We start from the raw sequence: 22,216 nt of genomic DNA, 5'->3' as shown, positions 1-22,216 counted from the left end.
AAATGAGATGCTTAAATGCACTGTTTGCATTTGTGAGATAAATTCATTTGAAATAAATCTGACTCTGTACTGAAAACACACAATCAAATGTTTTATTTGTTTTCTCCTTCCAGGCTGCAGCAGCATTCAGAACAGTGTTTTCATGACATGTTTATGTGCTGATGTTGCATTTTAAACAGCTTGTCACACAAAACGATTTATTATTATTATTATTATTATTATTATTATTATTATTATTATTATTATTTATTTCTTAGCAGACGCCCTTATCCAGGGCGACTTACAATCGCAAGCAAATACAAATACATTCAAGTGTTACAATATAAGTCATACAATAAGAACAAGAAATACAATAATTCTCAAGTGTGACAAACCACAATTCAATAATACAGCAGATAGATCTATTTAGATCTATTTATTTAGATCTGCTTCCCCTCATAAACAAAGCCTGTTCACCTCATGCAAAATGCACCGTGAATTCTGAAAACACCTCACACCTTTGGATGTTCTTGGTTTCTTTGACTAATGCATGATATTAAATGATCAATTATTCTTCTCATAATGCTTCAAAACCACTGGAGCGGTGCACTGTCCAAGGTGCTGAACCTGAACCCAGTTAAATACTGAAAGTACTGAAGCCATATTTTGACTCAAGTACTTGAAGTATACTACTTTTTTTTAAATTTGAAATTGGCAATTATTTTTGCCCCAGTTTTCTTCCAGTTTGGAATATCCAATTGTTTTTTAAGACCTTGTCTCAACCCCCGTAGACAAGCACACAAGCACATGAAACGTACGCTGTCAGGCCGCTCGCTTTCTTTCACTCTGCAAGCCAACAGAGGATGACAGCCTGACAGCCCAGCCAGCTAGCAGGCGCCCGACCACCATAGGAGTCACTGGTGCGGAGTGAGACAAGGATTACCTGTGACATGTCTGTTGTGAAGGGCTTTATATTAAATAAAGATCTATAACACACATTGTGTTTGGTATATTCAGTCCCTGGCATCTCCAAGCCCTTTTTCTTCCCCCTTCACTAAAATCATATTTTGTGATCAGAAGCAAACTCTTACACCTCCTTTCAGGCTTTTTCAAATATTCATTCATTCATTCATTCATTCATTCAATCTATCTGTCTTTTGACTTGTAAACATATACATAAATATAGGTATGTCTGCGTGTGCAGATATTATTTTATTCCTATTTTCTATTAATCTCACACTTGATGAGCATTGTTGTTGAAGCAAAACCTACTGGAATAAACTGACCGAGAAAAGGGAAGTGCTCCAGGTGAGCCTCGAACCCACAACCTCGGCATAGCTCTGCAGACATACTGCTATACAAGTGCATCGCGCTAACCGATTGCGCCACTGGAGCGTCAGCAGGAGCCGGCTGACAAACTTAGGAAATCCCTCCAAATGGAAGGCAGATCTTGGGACCAACAAAGCCCTTCACTTCAGCAGGCCAGATGTTGTCTGCACAAGATGTTTGTTTTCTCCATATTGGCTCTTCCCCACATCGAACTTGGGAAGTAACCAAACCTTCTCCAAGGTCCAGTGACCTCTCATCATCATGTGGTTCAAATATCCTTCCATTCCTCAACAGAAATTAATGAAATCTCTACCTCTGTATAGTCTATGGAATTTTCTGGTCAGAGTATCAGCAGGTCAGCTTGGCTTCACAATTCACATAAAGTCACATTAAACCTTTATTCACATGTTTCAACATATAATATAGAACACATCTAAACTGATGAGAATCTCTTTAGAAATTAAATTAATTAAACTCTACATCTTTTCTAACGTCTCCTGTAACATCTTCTGTGTTGTTTCTCTTAAATGTACAGAGAATGTATTTACAGTGAGATTAATTGAAAGCACCTCATACCTTCTACAATCACTTCATACATAAAACTAAAGCTTTTCAGAGTTCAGCATGAGGAGAATGGTGCAGTTTAATCCTCATCAGAGTGTTCCCATGTTCTCATCACTCTGTTTTGTGATGCTCTTTCACTGCTGCCCTGCTTCCTGTCACTGATCCCAATGCTGCTGCTACTGTTATTCCAAGTACAGCTCCTTTAAACATCCATGCTGCAGCTGCTACTGAACCTGATACTGCTCCAGATACTGCCCCTACTGCTGCCCCGACACATCCTCCTATAAGTAGTACTGCTGGTATTCTATACTGATTTCCAGTTGGCTTTTCTTTGTACTGCAGCTCTCTCTCCCTTTCTTGTGCTCTCCTCAGCTCTCTCTCCAGCACTCTGATTTTGTCCCCCTTTCTCCTCAGCTCCAGTTGTAGCTCCAGCTCTCCTGGACTTTCCTTCTGCAGTTTGCTCTTTTCATCCCTCACCCTCTCACTCTGCTCTACTCTGGGAGGTGCCTGGGTATCTGCACTGGGAGTCTCTCCTTCACCTTCAGACACTGGAAAACAACAGGACAAGTTTATTTCTTACAAACATTAAACATTCCTTCTATCTGACTATACATGATCCTGCTAACAGTCTTGTCTCCTCAATTCCTCCTCATATTTCTGTAAGTCAGATACACAAGAAAGATTTGGCAAAAACACCAATATTATTTTTCAATAGTGTAATCTAAAATTGGTTTCCATAGAAAAGTCTCAATTCAGTACAGTATTATAATATTAACCTTCTTGTTGTGCAGGTATCTGAATGTCAGATAATCCATGACTGTAATTTTCTGTGTCATAAAAACAAATGATAATAAAAATAAAAAACATTATCTTGTATGACTTTGTTTGTTTTGTCAGGTAAGGAAGTACCACTAAGAGGGGTTTTACTAAACGTACTGTTGGGAAATGAAAGACCATTGCTGTTCCTTATCCTGACAGGCAGCCTGAATTCTTCTTTCTCTTTCTCTAGCTCCTCTGCCTTTATTTGATTCCTCAACTTCTCCATCAGCTTCTCTTTTCTCCTCATTTCCTCTTCATATTTCTGTTTAACCTCCTCTTCTCTCATCCTTAATTCCTCTTCATATTTCTGATTCATATCCATTTCTTTCCTACACAGTTCCTCCTCATATTTCTGTTTCATCTCCTCTTCTCTTCTACACAGCTCCTCCTCATATTTCTGTTTCATCTCCTCTTCTCTCTTCCTTAATTCCCCCTCATATTTCTGTTTCATCTCCTCTTCTCTCTTCCTTAATTCCCCCTCATATTTCTGTTTCATCTCCTCTTCTCTCCTATACTGTTCCTCATATTTCTGTTCAATCTCATGTTCCCTCTTTCTCTGTTCCTCCTCATATTTCTGTTTCATCTCCTCTTCTCTCCTATACTTTTCCTCCTCATATTTCTGTTTCATCTCCTCTTCTCTCCTATACTGTTCCTCTTCATATTTCTGTTTCATCTCCTCTTCTCTCCTGCATTGTTCCTCCTCATATTTCTGTTTCATTTCCTCTTCTCTCCTGCATTGTTCCTCCTCATATTTCTGTTTCATCTCCTCTTCTCTCCTATATTGTTCCTCCTCATATTTCTGTTTCATCTCCTGTTCCCTCTTTCTCTGTTCCTCCTCATATTTATTTTTCATCTCCCCTTCTCGCCTCCTCAGTTCCTTTTTGTGTGCCCTCTTCAGCTCCTGTTCTTTTAATCTAATCCTTTCTACTAACTCCTGGTAAATCTCAGGAGATATTTGGATGTAGCAGCCTCCACTCCTCTTCACCATGCTGTCTATCTTTTCCAGCAGCTGTGTGACCTGAGTGGGACTGCTCTTGTTTTTATTGTTGAGAACATGATACCTGTTCCCACATTTCTCAACAAGCTGCTGGAACTCCTTACCAGCTCCCTCAATGTACTGTTCAATCGTCCTGCCTTGCAGATAATCCCCACAGGTGAAAAGGATCATCGTGTTCCTCACAGCTCTCTCACCACAGAGCTCTTGGATTTTATCTAGAACTTTCCAATTGTCTTTTACTACAGATTCCCACCATTCGCTGTCAGTGTCTTTCCATCCTTTTGGATTAACTGCTGTCACCAGGAGGAAAGCGTGGGGTCCCGGTGCAGACAGAGAAACACATCTCTCAATCTCAACCCGTTCCGTGTCTAACAAGTCTGGAGTGTCGACCACAGTGACCCTCCTCCCAGACACTTCTCCTGTTCTCTTCTCATTCTCCGCTGTTACTGTAGAGCTCCCAAATCCAGACAAGCCTAATCCAGACAAGAGTAACCCAGACAAGCTAAATCCAGATCCAGAGCTCCTCTCCTGTCTGCCCAGGATTGTGTTTCCAGATGAACTCTTTCCAGCCCCAGTCTTCCCAAGCAGTACGATCCTCAGCTCAGAGGGACTGCACAGCTCCTGAGAAACAGTTTCTTCAGAGTCTTGTCCTGCAGCCATGATTCCCCTGTTAACAGAACAAAACAGATTTCAGGGTTAATCACCCTGAATGTTTAAAGGGGAACTCAAGTTGTTTTGTGTGTGTGTGTGTGTTACATGTTATGATATGTTGCTACAACTGTTTAAATTAGGTGTGTGTATGGTTTTTATTTTTTTTTTACATCCTGTCCACTTTTTTACACTATTAAATTGTAGTATACCGTGCTCTGTTTCCAAGATGGCTTCAAATGTACCCTTCAGAAGAACTTTGGAACTACATTTCTCATCATCCTTCTGCGCATGTATCTATGATGGGGTGGTGGGAAGTGTAGTTCTGAAGTTCTTCTGATGGGTACATTTGAAGTACTTAATTATATTATTGATTAAATCATAAATAATCAACTGGTTCTTCATAGATGCATGTTTGGACTGCAATTGATTCTTCAATCTTGCAACATTGTTTCTACCATATTAGTACAACATTGCGTTGACATGAAACATCTACTACAGCAACTACAAGAGGTGCAGATACTGGAAGAACATCAGCAGTTACTACAGGCATGCCAGCACTGGGGCTTTCAAGAAGTGTTGCTGATCTGACATTGCCAGTACTGCTCATATAAGCATTTTTAAAGCCAATACAGGACAAGTATTTACTGGGTAGGGCTTGAAGTTTTTTTTTTTTTTTTAAATCTCTCTCCTTATAAACCTTAAATAATATTTTTTAAGCCTATCTGCATACCAGACATAGAGAACATTGTTTAAATTAGTGGAAGAAAACAAAGCGCTGCTAGAAACGAAAGCAGTGGGAGTTAATAAGCTGAATTTGTGCAGGTTTAAATAAACTCAAGGGTGAGAACAACAATTCATATTATCTTTTGTTAACTAGGAGGGTAAAAGGAGCAACCTTTTCATTTGGTTATTAGAGTTTATTTAAGAAAGCGAATCGGCTCAAAATATGTTTAAAGGGACATCACGTGATCAAAAATAACCACCCAAAACTTCAAGCCCTCTGTACACCCTTTAGCGGGAGCTGTCCGGTGCTGAGCTCCTGAAAATACCTCTGCACTCTCACCCGAGTCTGTCACGCAGTGGAAACAACACAAAGACAAGTTTTATATTTGTTTAATAAACAACTGAATAAACGGAGCCGTCAGCTCTGTCCTTATTGATACGCGTGGAACCTCCTCCACGTCCTGCGCTATAGAGATGAGCTCCAGCAACTGTGCGATCACAGCGGGCCTGAGCTTTGTACAGAAATAGAATACAGCTACTATTCTAGCTATGCTACTTTGTATATAACTCATACACGGCTCTGTATTTGTTCATAGTAATAAATGTCTCAGTACGTCCAGAAATAGGTGCGTCACGATTAGGCAATACTAAATATTGTGTACTTTTCTTCTAGTTATTAAGCAATCGATTGTCTCAAATATTTGAATGCTTAAAGCAACTCTTAAAACAAATCTTTTGAAATTCTACGCACAATATGTGTTAGTAATACTGTGTAGCTTTTGTGTAGTCTCATCGAAATATTCCAACCCATAGCCTGTTTGTACTAATGTTAACACTGTGCCTGTGTTAAAATGAACACACACAACATGGAGGCAAAATAAGAACTGGGTCGCAATTAAATCACTTCATTTATATTTTAAAGGTTCAACAGGTAAATATCATGACTCCTTTTATATAAACCTTTTCAAATCCACACTCAGTGACCCAAATCACGTTTATGAAATCACTTTGCGACCCACTTCTTATTTTTCTCATTTTGAAAATCAAGCTAAAAATGTGTTGTCCTTAATCACACTCAGTATTGTGTAAAAGAAACATCACATTATAAGTTGTTTTTTTAACACATTTTTTAAAGAGTGCGTTCAACTTCAGTGGCTCAGGAGCCGCATTAGGCATCAGCGCAATGAGCCGCAGCACTGCATGTGCCCCGAGGTGCAGAACGGCAAACACACCCTGCACTCTGAGAAGTAAAGGCTAGGCAGAACCTTGCTTTGCAGGGATTTTATATTCTCTATTGCAGACCGAGGAATGAGAGGTTCCCAGACAAACCCTTACTGAGGAAAACAAAAACGAGCACTTTGAGGGTTCCTAGTGAAACCTTCGAGTTCTATTACTGATTATTTCTATTGATTCCCCCAGAAAGGGTTCGTTTGGGAACCGTTCATTCCTCTGTAATAAAATACTGCAAAGGGATCATTTAAGAACACTTGAGATTAAGTCAGTTTGTAAATTGTTTTTTATAATATTGTTTTCAATACACGTTTCATAGCTTACAAGACAAAAAAAGAAAGTTTAGAAGCACCTAAAAAGGTTCCCCCACAGCGGCAAAGCAAGGTTCTAACTGGAGCTTTGAGTGAGAGAGTGTGAATTATTATTTTATTTACTACAGACATGAGTACCGTGCTAGACATTCATATTTACAGTATGACAGGATATATTGCGTTTATAAAATACATTTCGCATAGCAATCAGGGAATATATATATATATATATATATATATATATATATATATATATATATATATATATATATATATATATATATATACACACACACACACACATGTAAAAACAACAGACCTGTGAAATGTCCTCCTCTTGTGTAGAGTGATACTTAGCAGGAACATGGCTTATCTTGTTGATGCAGCTAGTGTTTTTGTTTAAGATAAAAATAAAATGTGTAGCCCTCCCTATGCAGCGTGTAAAAACATTTATCAAACTGAACCAGCTGTCAATTCCTAATGCTGCGCTACAGCGTGAGCAAGGTGAACGAATGTTTTTTCAGAAAAGGGCATATTCACAGTTAAAGTTTTCTTGTATTAGTGAAACACAATGTTTAAAAATAAAACTCACTGTTGATTCTGAACATATGATGTTTTCATAATGTCTATTTAATTGTGATGTTGTGTGTTCTTTATCTTGAGAAAATAATAATAAAACGTTGAATAAAATATCCGCAATTTCAAAAGGGATATAATTAATATACAATATCCAAGGTTAAATACATAGATATTTCGCATATTTCTTTTCTTAAATTGTTTCCTGAGTTTTTTGTTGTTGTTTACAGTGTAATGGTTTGCATACATAATCTGGCCTTGCTTTTCACACATAATAAAAGCTTAATCAAAATAAAGAATATCGATTTTTCTGAAACACTTAGAAAGCATCGTTTAGAGTTTATGTAAACAACATTGAGATTGCTTTGGAAAGCAAACCTCTTGATATTACAGAGCCGGGCTCAAATCAACATTGAGTTAGAATGTGTTGGTGCATTCTGGAATTGGAATTGAGAAATATCACAGCTACAGAATTGGAATTGCTATTTAATGTATCAATTAGAAATTAGAATAAAACAATAAAACACAATTTAACAAGAACTGGTCTCAGAAATGACATCATGCTCTCACCAACCAAGAAATAATCATCATTTTATGTGAAAATATTTTTTAAGCTGCTGTTGTAACTCTCAATGTCGGGTTTTTTTTAGTAGCGAAAGTCTTTTTTTTTTACAAAATTAAATTTAAACCTGTCTGTAACATATTTTCACTTGGACTTAAACTTTAAAAGTTATAATAAATAGTTGCAGTAAAATCCTTCCATAACTCGAGAACATAAAACTTACCGTATAACTTTTGTTGTTGAAGCTGACACCCTGGGATTCTTCAAGAAGCTGCTTGATGAGATTCTGGGATCAATAAGCTACTACCCAGCTAACAAAATTACTTTGCTGCAACGTAACAAGCACGTTGAAGTTTAGTCGTGGCAACGTTGTAAAAACACGTTGTAACTGGTACTGCTGGCGTTTGGAGCTGACACGGAGACCCAGATTTAACCTACTCTGTAACAGGTGACCTAAATCTCTGAAGTTTAAAACAGATGGTCTTGTGCTGCCAAATGTTAATGCAACAGGGAAAATACTCATTGGTTCAATAAACACAGCACACAAAACTGGCCACAGATATTTTTCAGAAAAGGGGCAGTCCATCAATTTTTAAAGAGAGTTCTAATGCTTCCAGGTCAGCAGTAACCTCAACAGGATACTTTCTGAGTTTCTTTACAATTTCATCATGCAACAGAAAATAAATATATTGCATTCCAGATTTTTCTTCTATCTGGACATCTCTGGCTGTTTTCAGAAGTGTCCGAGCTGTAGAAGGTAGGTTAGGGTGTCCAAGAGTTTTAGTAGATCATCTACAGCATTGTGTTTTACAAGAAATCTATTTGCCCATGTTGCAACATCTTCTGCCAACAGATTATCATCAGCACATTCAGCTTCTGAATCCGAAGAAGGGATCACATTATTTTGTTCATTAATAATATCCCAGATACAACTGTTGTTATCATCACTGACTTCACCATCTGAATCCTCTCTTGATAGCTGGTGCAAGGAAGGGCAGTTTCTGTGACCTGTTCACAGCTATATCTTCATCAGAGTCATCGGTGTCATGCATGTTAGGGTGTTCTTGATCAGTTCTCAATTCATATTTCGACTTTTTTGCTGATCTCCATTTTTTATGTTAGCCTTTAGGCGTAATTCGGGGGATGCCGTAGAGGGCGCTCTCCCGCTTTGCGCTCCTTTTTTCTTCTTATCCTATTTCCTTTTCTTTAGCCTGTCTTACCTTCCCTCCGTGGCATCCTGCCCGGTAGCGTCCGCGATCTCTTCCGGGTGGAAGCTGATCCCAGTTCAGCCTCATTTAGTATTTCCAGCCAATCGCACAATGCAGCGCTCGCCACGTCAATTATTAGGGCATGGCCAGCGCTGCTCCACGTGTGTGTTATTGGCTGCCCCTCATGACTATCTCGCTCTCTTTTTCTACTTTAACCCAGCACCATTTCCGCTTCCTTGTCTGTGTTTGTTTTTTGTCTCTCTGCTCTGCGCTCGCAAGATAGTATCAGCTATTTTCCTACCTGCTCAGTCTGCGCTGTTCAAAACGCAGCGTCATTCTCAACTTGGTCTGCGTTTTCATCAGTTCAATGTCACCACTGCACTGCAACTGTTTTACACCGGCGCCTCACAGACCATGGTTACCACGGCAACGCCTCAGCGAGTGGCTACTGGGAGTGGTAAGTTGCTACGGCGACCAGGCAGCTTTAACAGGCAATGAGAGCCTGTGCCACACGACTGCAATTTTTGGCTCCTGCTGCAGCGCTTTTGCAACATGAGAGCTTCAACTCGCCGAATTGTGACATCTAAATACTGCAGGCTCCTCTTCTAGACCTACATTAACTTACTTATATCATCACTAACTGTTCTAAAGCAAATGCTTAATACATAGACAAGGATTGTAATCGCAATAACCAAATATATGCTACCCTGCTTCACTGAAGCCAATAGTTTCAATTCCAATCAAAACCTCTAGATGGCAGCATATCACCACAAGCTCTACATAATTTAAGATGATTTGCTATCGCTGCGAATCTGGCACTCTCCAAACCTTCTATCAATTCCTGCAGTTTGTTGTCTTTTTGAGGGATTCTCAGTCCCCTCCTGCCTCAACCTCTTTTTCTACATATTAACTTGAATTTTTTTCAAATCCAAACTCCTCCCCTTGAGAACCTTGTCATGAAGCCATGCTTATCAGCTTTCTGAGATGTTAAGAATCCACCGTCACATTAATTTACAGCTTCCCTGCATCAGGCCATTCCTGCAACCTTCTTGTTCCTGGATTTGCACTTCCTTATTTGCCCCCAACTTCATCAAGGCACTTAATATAACTTTCAAAGTCCATTTCATTCAATTTGAGCTACCAGTCACATTCGGAAACTATGTGCTACGATTATCAACATTTCAGTCAAGCGTCCTCGTATACCGCAATACACTCTTAGACTGCTCCTGATCAAATCAATAGGTTTTGTAGCAGCCTCCGAGCAACGCATTCCTATCCTCTCAGGTTCTGCAGCGGCCTCAGATCTATGCTTTCTTCATTTCTGCCCAAGGCAGCCCCATCGCCGACATCATCTAAAAACGCCTTAACTCTCAAATACCAATTTTCACCGCATTCAGCAGCTCTCTGCTCTCTACAGCAGGCCACTGCAGACTACTGACAGCATTCCATCGTTTACTCCCTCAGATCTCTGCCCGTTCAGCAGATCTTGCCTCTACTGTTAATATCTCCTCATTACAGCAAATCTCGGCTCCCTCTTCAGATCTGCTTCTATTGCAGCATACAAAAGTGGCTTTAGTTTACTGTTTAAATCTGCAACTGCTCTCCTCCAGAGCTTCCAACGCTCCAGCTTTCCTCCAATACCTGGATCTAAAATATATATATATATATACACGGAGAGCTTGACTTCCTCAGCAATTTAGTCATATGTCCGCTCATCCTCTCAGATACTACAAGCTTTAATATATGGTACGAGACTGGAAATCTGTTTGATTTATGAATTAAGGAGTTCCACTATTTGGAGAATGATTGGAGTTGTGAAACCCAAATCTCTGATTTATGAGTTCACCTTTTCCATTCCAAACAGACAAGATGGTAGCAAACCGCTGATCAATCCCGTATTAACTAACACAGGATGGTTGGCATCTCAGCTCTCTGCCTTAGTTTTAAAAAACATCTCAGCAGTCGATTTCATATATTTGTTCAGGTCCAGCTGCCACCTCAGCCCTCATCAAACTGCAACACCAACATCTGCCGTTCAACTAAATACAACACTCTCCAACCTTCTGCAATCTGCTCATCACTACATGGCCACACTCTTAGTCCCAGCGACCAAATCTTCATTTACCTCTGGATGGAAAACATTTACAACTTTCGGCACTCAAAATACATCCCATTCTGATTTAATGAGCAACGGATTCTAGCCTCCATCGCCCATGCAAGGGATTCTCTTCACTTAGCCCCCTCTACCGTTAAAGCCTACATCTCCGGAATTTAGTATTTCTGCCGCCTCATCTCCGTCCCTTCTTCAACACTTCTATCCATCCCATCAGTTTGCTTGACACTCGGAGAGATCCTCAAGAGCCCCCCCCCCTGCTGCTCCCTCCTGGCTCCCTATATCAATAGACATTCTTCACTCTTTAATATCTACCCTCAGAAAAAGCTGCTCTGTCTATGCAATGACCTTACCTTGGAAGTACTATGTCTAACTGCTCTTGTGAAGCACTTCCTCTGCAGGATTCCTGAAGGAACAGAGTGCACCCCTGTGAACTTACCGTGATAACACCGGTGATTTTACCGTTTTTTAAAAAAAAAAAAAAAAAAAAAAAAGCAAGAGTACCAAGACATCAAGGGGAATACAATGGATAGACTCTGACCGTTAAGCCATTTTCAACCATGAGGTCTTATGAACCATTCCACGCACCCAGATACTGGACTTTGGCCAGCTGTAGTAATTTTACTACAGAACACTACACCTTGCAGTTAAAATAAAAATAAATTAAAAAAAATAAAAAAAAATCAGGACTTCATCAGGACTTCAATACAGACAGTTACATCAAGATCCAGAAGTTCTACAACCTGGTCCCAGGAGCAGACCCCAACCCTCGTCTCGTACTACCTTTCAGCAAAACAATATTCAACTGAATAACTCTCTCTCCGGCCTCCTTCAATCACCACGTGGATTCATGGAGAACGTTCTCGCCCCATCTACCGTTCCTCCTACTCGACTGCCTGGTCTTCATTTACTCACTTTTGCGAGTAAAAAATAAATAAATAAATAATTAAAAAAAAAAAAAAAAACGGATCTCAAACCTCTTTCAACCTACAGCACCTCCTCGCCTTCATCACTCACCTCAGGCTGTCTCTATGTTTAGCCCCCTCCTCTATTTAGATGCTATCTAGCGGGCATTCAGTATCAATTTCGCCTCCAATCTTTCTCCTCTCGTCCGTTCTAGAGATAGCGGATCTCTAGAGAGAACGCTCAGAGGTATGGAAAAAAGCCTGCTCCCCTCCTCTCCATCAAGTTAATCAATCTCTACTGACCTTCTCCTTTGTCTCATCACTGCTCTCTGGCAAGGATGCTTCAACCTATTCAACGACATCGTCATGGAAACCCTGTGCCTGACCGTCGCCTTTGGATTTCTCCGCTGTGCAGAATTCTCAACTCCATCAATTTCCAACTTCCCAGCTCTAGGCCTCAAGTGCTCAGATCTCTCTCAAATCCCCGGAAACCACTTTATCCTCCTCATCAGATCTTCAAAAACGGTCCAATTAAGCCGAGGATTCAGTATCTTCTGTCGGATCCCCTCTTCGACAGCTCCAGATCTATACTTACGAGTCACTGGTTCTCATCCCGTTTATGCACCCTCTCGTCACGGATCGGACTTTCTTCTACTATTTTTCCCCCCATTCATTCTGGATCGGAGCAGCTGCCTCCGCGGCTAGCGTAGGTATCAACACTTTGATTAAGTCTATGGGGCGCTGGATCTCTTCAGCTGTGAACTTTTATATTAGATCATCCTCTGCAGACATCGCCACAGCTCACCAAGCACTTGTTAGCTTGCCCGGAGTGGGGGGCGCCCTCTCCGCCAGGCCCACCAGAGGTTTCCTCCCTGCAGGGGGGTTTTTCCTCTCCACAGTGCGGACGGCTTATAGGCATAGGTTGTCTACTAACATCTCTTGTCTTTTCTCTTTTCTTCTAGCTTTTGTTTATGTGTGCGGCTCTGCGATCTCTTTTCTATCCCACGGTGTGGTTCTTGCAGGGAGCCGGGGGTCCTCTTTTGGGGGGAAGTGAGTCTCACTCCCCCGGCTGTCCGGGTCGGCCTCTCGTCTCAACCACTGCCGCCCGGCTGTTCCTCGCCGGCCTGAGGGGACCCCCGGCCACATCCTATTCTTCTGCTGCTTATGCGCTAAGCCTTCCAGGCCTCAACCTTGCTGTCCCATCTCCTCTCTTCTATTTCAGGTCCAGGACCATTTCAGCCCCCTCATGCAGTAGGCCGTGCCTCCACCTGCCGAGCGGGCCCCGACCGAGGGGGGGGGGGGTTTCTCTGTTTTCGTCTCTCCTAAACGGACCCGAGACACTTTTTCCTAAGCTCTCCACGCCGCCCAGCTGCCAGCTTAGCTGCCTGAGGATGCTGCACTGAGTTGCGAAGGATCTGTCCTTTTGTCCTGTTCGTCCCCTTCCTGTCTCTTGCTCCACTAAACGCCCAGCAGCCAGAGGATGCTGCCTGACCCGTCGGGAGCGAGAGTCAGTTTGTTGTATGTTATATGTCTAAACTTTGCTCTCTCTCTCACTTTTACGTCACCCAGCAGTCGGAGGATGCTGCCTGACCTGGCGGAAAGTGTTTATATCTAATCCTTTGCTCTTCTCATGTCTCCCTCTCTACGTCGCCCAGCAGCCAGAGGATGCTGCCTGACCCGACGAGAAGGGAAAACTCTTCGTCCCCCCTATCTCGTCCTGCTATCAGTATCTAACCTCAATGTTACTAAGCACCATTCCCAAACTCCAGCCCTCAATCTCGCCATCCCTCAAACTCGTCTCACTCTTAAACTCTCAAATGTCTCGCCCCTCTCAAGCCTCCTAAGCAATCGGAGAAATCCTCTCATCTGGTCTCATTCTTAATATCTCACTCCCAATTTCGCCTCCTCTCAAGCCCTCGTAGGCAACCAGTGAATAAGTATTGACAGTGTTTTCTTTTAACAGCTTCCATTCTGAAAGTATTAAAATGACTGATTTAACAAGTAATAAACACAATAAAAAAAACTACACCCAGGCTCTCCATTGCAAGTTTAATTGTACATAGATCATTTATTAATCGAACTCTAATTAGACAAAAAAGTTCTGCCGTGCATTGTACTATATGTCAGGAAGTGCTCATACAAGTCGTGAGGTAGTACGCCAGTCAAAACCAGTTTCAACTGAGGTAGGAAATCTCGAGATCTCATACAGTTAGGTGGAAAGCCACTCATTTGAGTTTTTGAAAAGCAAGCTTGCTCTGGGGGCAGAATGATTTGCTTCTGTCTGTGCCCTCCTGCCCCGAGATCAGGTTTGTACTCTCCTGCCAACAGGCAGACATGCCCTATGGAGGGGCAGAGAAGTCACAGACCTGCTCTTGGGGCAGGAGGGCACAAGCTTGGTTTTCAAACTCTCAGCTGAACAGTTTTCTAGCAAAGCAGGTTGGAATACATTTCTACAAGTTGATTAACCTGCTACTCCAATATGGCCAGCGGACATTTTTGTTGCGTTTTCCCCCCTCAACCATATTAAAAGTGTTTCATGACCCCCAGGCATGCCTGATGCATATACTCTATGGAGAATTTATTAATCCATTATTTTTACACAAACATCAGTAAAAGTAAGGACGAGTATTTTAAATGTCTGTGGCCAGTTTTGTGTGCTGTGTCAGAAGTCAGGCGCAGGAATTCTGAGATCTACCAGTCAATATAATGTCTGTTGTATGGAGTATTTGAATGTATGGAGTATTTGAAATGCATCTGATGTAATACCATCTATGATACAGAATTTCTTGCCTACAATGTTCATACCAATCCAAATGCAAATACTTTTAGTTCAGAATTTGTTAATTCAAACATGTGATTAAACCTTGTTCACGAAAAAACCTTGTATGTCAACACTGCCAAGCTGGATTAAACCTTATATGTCAATTGTGATGAATAAACCTTTTGTGTCAACATTGCCAACCTGGATTCAACTTTCTAAGTCAATTATCAAGTTTAAATTGAGGTGGTAACAGGTTTTTCTTATATGGTTAAGTAAGCATCATTAGTACCTGTCTCGCTCCACACAAACTAACGTGTTCCCCGCCGTTTGCATCACTGGGATTATCAGGGTTTTTTATTATTTTCTATTATTTTTATTATTATTTTTCGAAAACTGAAAAATGAATCATTCTAAAACAAAAAAATATCACTTGAACAGAAACCAAACTTAAACAAAACAGACATTAATAAATAACAGAGGTGCCCAACTTGACAGGAATCACAGGAACTTCATATCCCAGTTGTTTGCACCAATATTTTAAAAAGACTCGCTGAGGTTGTAATAATCGTTTTTATAATAAAGGTAAAATGATAAATGTGATAAAAGCGCACTGTAAGTACATTTAAAAAACAAAACAAGATACTGGTGACAAATCCGTTATACTGAGACTGTCCCTTGTTGAATTTATTAGCATCGTAAGTAGAGGATGCACCCTAGCCCGGAGATTACTGTTTGAATCCGGGCTACACAATCGCCGGCTGTTGCAATTTAAAAAAAAAAAAAATGTCATCAAAGTGGATTTTTACAAATTATTTTTATTAAGCGATGATTGGTAAAAAAAAAACTGTTTAACATGATACAATATATTATTAATCTTTATTTCAAAATTAGCGAAATACAAAAAAAGGGAGGGGGGGGGGGAGGATCCTCCTCAATAAATCAATGGAGTTCTGGATGAGCTGGAGTGGACGGGTGGCAGACGCAGGGAGGCCAGCCAGGAGGGAGTTGCAGTAGTCTAGGCGGGAGAGTACCAGGGCCTGGACAAGGAGCTGGGTGGCGTAGTTGGTGAGGAAGGGTCGGATTCTTCGTATGTTGCTCAGGATAAATCTGCAAGTGCGTGCCAGAGTGGAGATGTGCTGGGAATACAAGAGGCAGGGGTCCAGGGTGACTCCGAGGTTCTTAGATGAGGAGGAGGGAGAGAGTGTGGTAGATTCCAGAGGAATGGAGATAGAGAAATCAGAGGAGGGGGGAGGAGGAGGCGGGAAAGAAAAGGAGGTCAGATTTAGAGAGGTTGAGTTTGAGGTGATGCGAGTGCATCCAGGAGGAGATAGCAGACAGACATGTAGAGATACGGGAGAGGATTGTGGAGTCAGAGGGGGGGGGGGGGGAAGGAGAGGACAATCTGAGCATCATCAGCATAGAAATGGTATGAGAAACCATAGGATGCGATGAGGGGGCCCAGGGAGCGGGTGTAGAGAGAGAACAGGAGAGGACCCAAGACTGACCCTTGGGGGACTCCTGTTAAGAGAGTGTGAGGTGTGGAGGTTGCTCCACGCCAGGTTACCTGGTAAGTGCGGTTGGAGAGGTAGGAGGAGAACCAGGCCAGAGCAGTGTCAGAGATTCCCAGGTCAGCGAGAGAGGATAGTAGAATAGAGTGATCAACAGTGTCAAAGGCAGCAGAGAGGTCGAGGAGAATTAGGACAGAGGAGAGAGATGCAGCTCAGGCAGAGTTTAGTGAGTTGGTGACAGACACTAGGGCGGTTTCAGTGGAGTGAGCAGAGTGGAAGCCAGATTGGAGAGGGTCGAGCAGAGAGTGGTTGGACAGGAAAGCAGAGAGCTGGCGGTGTACTGCCTGCTTGAGGGTTTTGGAGAAGAAGGGTAGGAGGGAGACAGGACAGTAGCTCTGGAGGGAGGTGGGGTCGAGGGTAGGTTTTCTGAGGAGGGGAGTGATAGAGGCTTGTTTGAAAGCAGAGGGAAAGAGACCAGAAAGGAGAGAGGTGTTGAGAATGGAGGAGATGAAAGGAAGTAGAGCAGGAGCAGCAGCTTGAAAGAGGTGAGTGGGGAGGGGGTCCAGGGCACACGTGGTGGGTTTGTGACCCTGGAGCAGGAAGGAGAGGTCAGAGTCTGAGAGGGAAGAGAAGGTGGAGAAAGAGGGTGAGTTAGTAGGGGATGCAGTGGGTGTAGGGGTTGGAGCGGGAGGGAGCGGGAGGGAGCGGGAGGGGGCGGGGGGGAGCGGGAGGGGGCGGGGGGGAGGGAGAGGTGTTAAAGAGTTTGCGGATATCTGAGATTTTAGAAGAGAAGAAAGACGCAAAGTCATCAGATGAAATAGAGGAGGGAGGAGGAGGGGGAGGGTTTAGGAGGGAGGAGAAGTTAGAGAATAGTTTACGTGGGTTGTTAGTGGAGGCTTGGATTATAGATTGGAAATAAGAATATTTAGCAGAGGAGAGAGTAGAGGAGAAGGAGGAGAGGAGGGAGTGGTAGAGGTCTAGGGCAGCAGGGAGTTTGGTTCTCTTCCATTTCTTTTCAGCAGATCGCAGTGTGGTTCTTGCTGAGCGGAGCGCAGAGGAGAGCCAGGGTTGGGGAGGGGAGGGGAGGGGCGGGCAGGTCGGGAGGGGAGGGGACAGAGGGAGTCGAGGGAGGAGGTGAGAGAGGAGAAGAGGGTGGAGGTAGCAGAGTCTACAGAGAGTTGGGAGAAGGAGTCGACAGGAGGGAGGTGAGAGAGAGCGGTGGAGGCAAGGACAGAGGGGGAGAGAGAGCGGAGGTTACAGTGAGAGGTGATAGTGGGGGTAGGAGGAGCAGGGAGAGATAGGAGAGACAGAGAAAAAGAGATGAAATAGTGATCCAAGAGGTCCAGAGGGGTGACAGAGAGAATGGAGGGGTGGCAGGCCCTGGAGAAAGTGAGGTCCAGTTGACGGCCAGCTTTGTGGGTAGGGGGGGATGGAGAGAGACAGAAGTTGAAGGAGTGAAGGAGAGAGAGGAATCCGGCAGAGTGGCTGGGGTTGGAGAGATGGATATTGAAGTCACCTAACAGGACAGTTGGGGTAGACAGAGAGGGGAGGGAGGAGAGTAGATAGTCGAGTTAATCAAGAAAGTGAGCGAGAAGTCCAGGGGGACGGTACAGTACAATTAGCAGGAGTTGACAGGGAGAGGTTAGTTGGACAGCATGAAATTCAAAGGTGTTAACAGAGAGTGAGGAGAGGTCGGAGGGGACAAAAAAGAGTAAGGAGAGAGAGAGAAGACCAGTCCCACCTCCACGTCCAGTGAGACGTGGAGTATGGGACAGAACGTAGAGAGAGGACAGGGTGGCAGGAGTTACAGTTTTATCAGGGGACAGCCAGGTTTCAGTGAGAGCAAGGAAATCGAGAGAGAGGTGGGCGGCAAAAGCAGAGATGAAATCAGCTTTGTTAGCAGAAGAGTGACAGTTCCAGAGTACGCCAGAGAGAGTGTGAGGGGGGAGAGGGCGAGAGGGGGGAGAGGCAGAGGGATGAGGTTAGAGGGGTTGGAGGAGCAGCGGCGGAGAGAGGGCAGAGGACGAGGGCGAGAGGACAGAATAACAGGGATGTGAGAGACAGTCATAGCAGGACAGGCGAGACAAATAGGCACAGTGGGAGTGGGAGCGGTGGAGGGGAGGGTACAGACCTGACTAGTAGATAGCGTCTTCCAGAGCGCTGTTAGGTTTGGATCTGTTCCAGCAGCGTCTCGGCGCAGGCCTCCCCTCGCTGGACTCTCACAGCTAGACTCCCGGCTCTTTTGTTGTGAGGCTCTTCGGTTGGCTGCCACTTCGTGCTGGCGCACAAATAGCCTAAGTGAGTAATATAGCAACTGGGTGGATAAAAGCTGTGTGTAAACCAATCAAATTGCAAATCAACCTCTATTCAATTTAACCACACTCACCTGGTACTAATCACACACTATATCACCTAATTGAAACACCACCTTTATAATGTTACTTAAATATAGCTAATGTAAATTACTTGAAGCAGGATCACTTACATTTCTCTCCTTACCTTTAAACCTAAATTAATATTTATTCATCCTTAACTAGATGCAGCTATTACCTAGTGAGATCACCAGCAACATTTTCATATTTATAACACACATTGCGTTTGATACAATAAATAATCAGGACAACCTGTAATAAGAGCAATTCTTTAATATTTCAATTTGATAATAATAATAATAATAATAATAATAATAATAATAATAATAATAATAATAATAATAATAATAATAATAATAATAATTCACTTCCTCTCTGTGCCTGCTTCATCTCTTTTGCAATACAAAATACCAGCAGTAGCACATTGCCCTTGTTTTTACTAATCGCTCCCCGCCCCACTCTTCCCAAGCAGCACCATCCTCAGTTCAGGCAGACTGGGATGCACTTGGGAATCAGCACTGGGAGATTCCCCAACCCTGGTCCTGGAGGTCCAGCATGTTTTACAGGTAACCATTAAATCATCCATTTTTAAACACTGGGAACAATTTAATTTTGATCAGTTAAGCAGGTAGTGATTTGTTAATAATTTTAAATTTGGAACAGGAAATCTAAAAACCTTTCAGCCCTCAAGGACCATTCCTTTAATTAAACAAGTGACTTTACTTAATTGATCAATAACTTCATGTGTTCCCAATCTTGAGAATGTGGTTATTTAGGGTGAGCTGCAAAGCTTAGTGCAGTGCTGGCCACCAGGAGCAGGGTTAGGAGCACTGCTGCAGACACTGCTAGCATCTCTCAAGCACAATGGATTCATGTGGCCAGTCACTTAGTCAAACACAGCAATGCTCAGCTTATTCTGTTATGGTTCTTTCATTTTCTTTCTCAACTTATCCATCAGCTCTTGTTCTCTCTACACAGCTCCTCCTCTTATTTCTGCTTCATCTCCTCTTCTCTCCTCCTCAGCTCCTCCTCGTATTTTTGTTCCATCTCCTCTTCTCTCCTCCTCATTTCCTCCTTGTATTTCTGCTTCATCTCCTCTTCTCTCCTCCTCAGCTCCTCCTTGTATTTCTGCTTCATCTCCTCTTCTCTCCTCCTCATTTCCTCCTCGTATTTCTGTTTCATCTCATTTTCTCTCCTGCTCAGCTCCTCCTCCTTGTATTTCTGTTTCATCTCCTCTTCTCTCTTCCTCATTTCCTCCTTGTATTTCTGTTTCATCTCATTTTCTCTCCTGCTCAGCTCCTCCTCCTTGTATTTCTGTTTCATCTCCTCTCTTCCTCATTTCCTCCTTGTATTTCTGTTTCATCTCCTCTTCTCTCCTCCTCATTTCCTCCTTGTATTTCTGTTTCATCTCATTTTCTCTCCTCCTCAGCTCCTCCTCATATTTCTGCTTCATCGCCTCTTCTGTCCTCCTCAGCTCCTCCTCGTATTTCTGTTTCATCTCATTTTCTCTCCTCCTCAGCTCCTCCTTGTATTTCTGTTTCATCTCCTCTTCTCTCCTGCTCAGTTCCTCTTTGTGTTTATGATTTAGCTCCTGTTCTTTTAATAAAAATATGTGTTCTGCTTCCTGGTACATCTCACTGGTGTAGTAGCTGCCATTGTTTTCTTTCACCATGGTGTCTATTTTATGAAGGAGCTGTGTGACTTGACTCTGATCGCTCCTGTTCTTATTGTTGAGAACATGATACCTGTTCCCACATTTCCCAACAAGCTGCTGAAATTCTTCACCAGCCTCCTCAATGTACTGCTCAATCGTCCAGTCTCTCAGATAATCCCCACGGGTGAAAAGGATGGTTATGTGCCTCACAGCTCTCTCACCCAACAGATCTTGGACTTTATACAAAGTCTTGCAATAGTTTTTAACTGCAGTCCTCCACACTTCACTTTGATTGTCTTTAATTCCTTTTCGATATAGTGGTATCACCAGGAGGAAAGCATGGGGTCCTGGGGCAGACAAAGAAACACAGCTCTCAATCTCCAGCTGGTTTGCTTTTAACAAGTCCAGAGTGTCAACCACAGTGACCCGCTTCCCAGACACTTCTCCTGTTCTCTTCTCACACTTCATCGTTACTGCAGAAAAGCTGAATCCAGACCTAAACTCCTCTCTGCCCAGGATGGTGTTCCCTGATGAACTCTTCCCAGCTCCACGTCTCCCGAGCAGCACGATCCTCAGCTCGGAGGGGCTGCGCAGCTCCTGAGAAACAGTTTCTTCAGCCTTTTGTCCTGCAGCCATGTTTTCCAGCCCTGATAAAGACAAGAAAAGAGCATTTCCTTTAAAGATCTCTGAAACTGAAGTGTGTTTCTGACAGGGTTGGGCTGGTGCTTGTCTCCCCTGAGTTTTGGTTTGGTTGTTGAATAGGAATAACAGGATACTGACTGGATGAACACAGAACACTTACAGCACATTGTTATTCTGTTTCAAAATGAGATATCTATACATGATTAACTTCAACACATCACTGAGCTGATATCCTGCATGCTGTAAACAAGGAACTCATTTTAAAATGGTGCAGCTTTTGCTTACTGTCTGATCTGTGTAATATCATATTAGATGTATATAAACATATTCAGTTGTTTCATTATTTATCAGTAACTTCCATAACCCTTCCAGCAAAAAAATAAATAAATAAAAGACTTGTGAAAAGCCTCCTTTGGCTGGTAGTGGGGAATGGTATCACAATTACAGTAGATCCTCGAGTTGCTGGAAATCACCCAGCTGTGATGTAATACTAAGTGTATCTAATCTTTGCCTTACATGTAAAAAGAAATACCCCTAAATGAAAACAGAATGACCTCTAAATGTAAATCATGCTAAATGTCAAATCTTCTCCTGCTAAATATAAATTGAAAACTGTGAACGACTCTCAATTCAAACACTAACTACTATACAAAAAAAAAAAACACGTTTACATATAGTGGTAGATATTTATTTTTTACACATATGTGTATGTGCGTGTGTGTGTGAAATATGAACAAAAAACCTCCCGTATGTGTAAACACAATCTACCCCTATAGCCTTTGTAAAAAGTTGTGTTTTTTTTATTATACGACACTTATATTTTATTAACCAAAAAACTCACCCGTGTCTGTGTGTAACCCTGCAGCCGCCGTCACTGTATGAAGAGTCATTAGTTTATCTTTGTTGTTTAGTTAAGTTGGTGCTCCTTATCATTCCCACACAGCGAGTGAGCGAGGGTGAATAAGCAGATTGACGCGAACGAGGCGATTCGATGAAGATAAACACGGACACGGTTTTTATTCGCTCTGATGTCGTTTCTATATATATATATATATATATATATATATATATATATATATATATATATATATATATATATATATATATATATATATATATATATATTTATATTAGATAGATACATTAATTTTTTTTTGGTTGAAAATGCCTAAATACAGTGTGATGCACGTGCAAATATTTATGACATGGAAGGAAGGGATACAAACGGGTGTGTAAATAATAATGGTCATGAAAATATTATAGCGTGCACGGGGGAAGGCAGCAGTAGGGCTGGTAGGTGACGCTCTTTGGT

General features: G+C 42.3%; 1 protein-coding gene and 1 non-coding gene across 2 annotated transcripts; both read right to left on the bottom strand.

The window, feature by feature from the left end:
- Positions 1-70: 70 nt before the first annotated feature.
- LOC117397452 (trichohyalin-like) lies at positions 71-21,835 on the bottom strand. The gene is made up of 4 exons (XM_059009960.1): positions 21,746-21,835; positions 19,886-20,909; positions 2,809-4,355; positions 71-2,420 (listed from the first exon to the last, which is right to left on the bottom strand). Exons 1-4 carry the CDS (start codon positions 21,792-21,794, stop codon positions 1,984-1,986), a joined length of 3,057 nt encoding a protein of 1,018 aa, XP_058865943.1. The 5' UTR covers positions 21,795-21,835; the 3' UTR covers positions 71-1,983.
- Positions 1,280-1,374, bottom strand: trnai-uau (transfer RNA isoleucine (anticodon UAU)). Its single transcript has 2 exons — positions 1,337-1,374; positions 1,280-1,315 (listed from the first exon to the last, which is right to left on the bottom strand). It is a non-coding gene; the product is annotated as a tRNA-Thr (tRNA).
- Positions 21,836-22,216: the final 381 nt, after the last annotated feature.

This window comes from Acipenser ruthenus, chromosome 40 (assembly GCF_902713425.1).
Source record: "Acipenser ruthenus chromosome 40, fAciRut3.2 maternal haplotype, whole genome shotgun sequence".
Lineage (NCBI taxonomy): Eukaryota > Metazoa > Chordata > Actinopteri > Acipenseriformes > Acipenseridae > Acipenser > Acipenser ruthenus.
Note: the sequence above shows the minus strand (reverse complement) of the source record. Positions and strands in the feature narration are given on the sequence as shown.

Bases quoted from the DNA above. Each gene is read 5' to 3' on its own strand.
- LOC117397452 (XM_059009960.1), bottom strand. From the start codon at position 21,794: ATGACTCTTCATACAGTGACGGCGGCTGCAGGGTTACACACAGACACG. The intron at 20,910-21,745 runs GTGAGTTTTTTG...TGTCTTTATCAG, and splicing joins AGGGTTACACACAGACACGG to GGCTGGAAAACATGGCTGCA. The intron at 2,421-2,808 runs GTACGTTTAGTA...GTTGTTTTCCAG, and splicing joins TGGTCTTTCATTTCCCAACA to TGTCTGAAGGTGAAGGAGAG.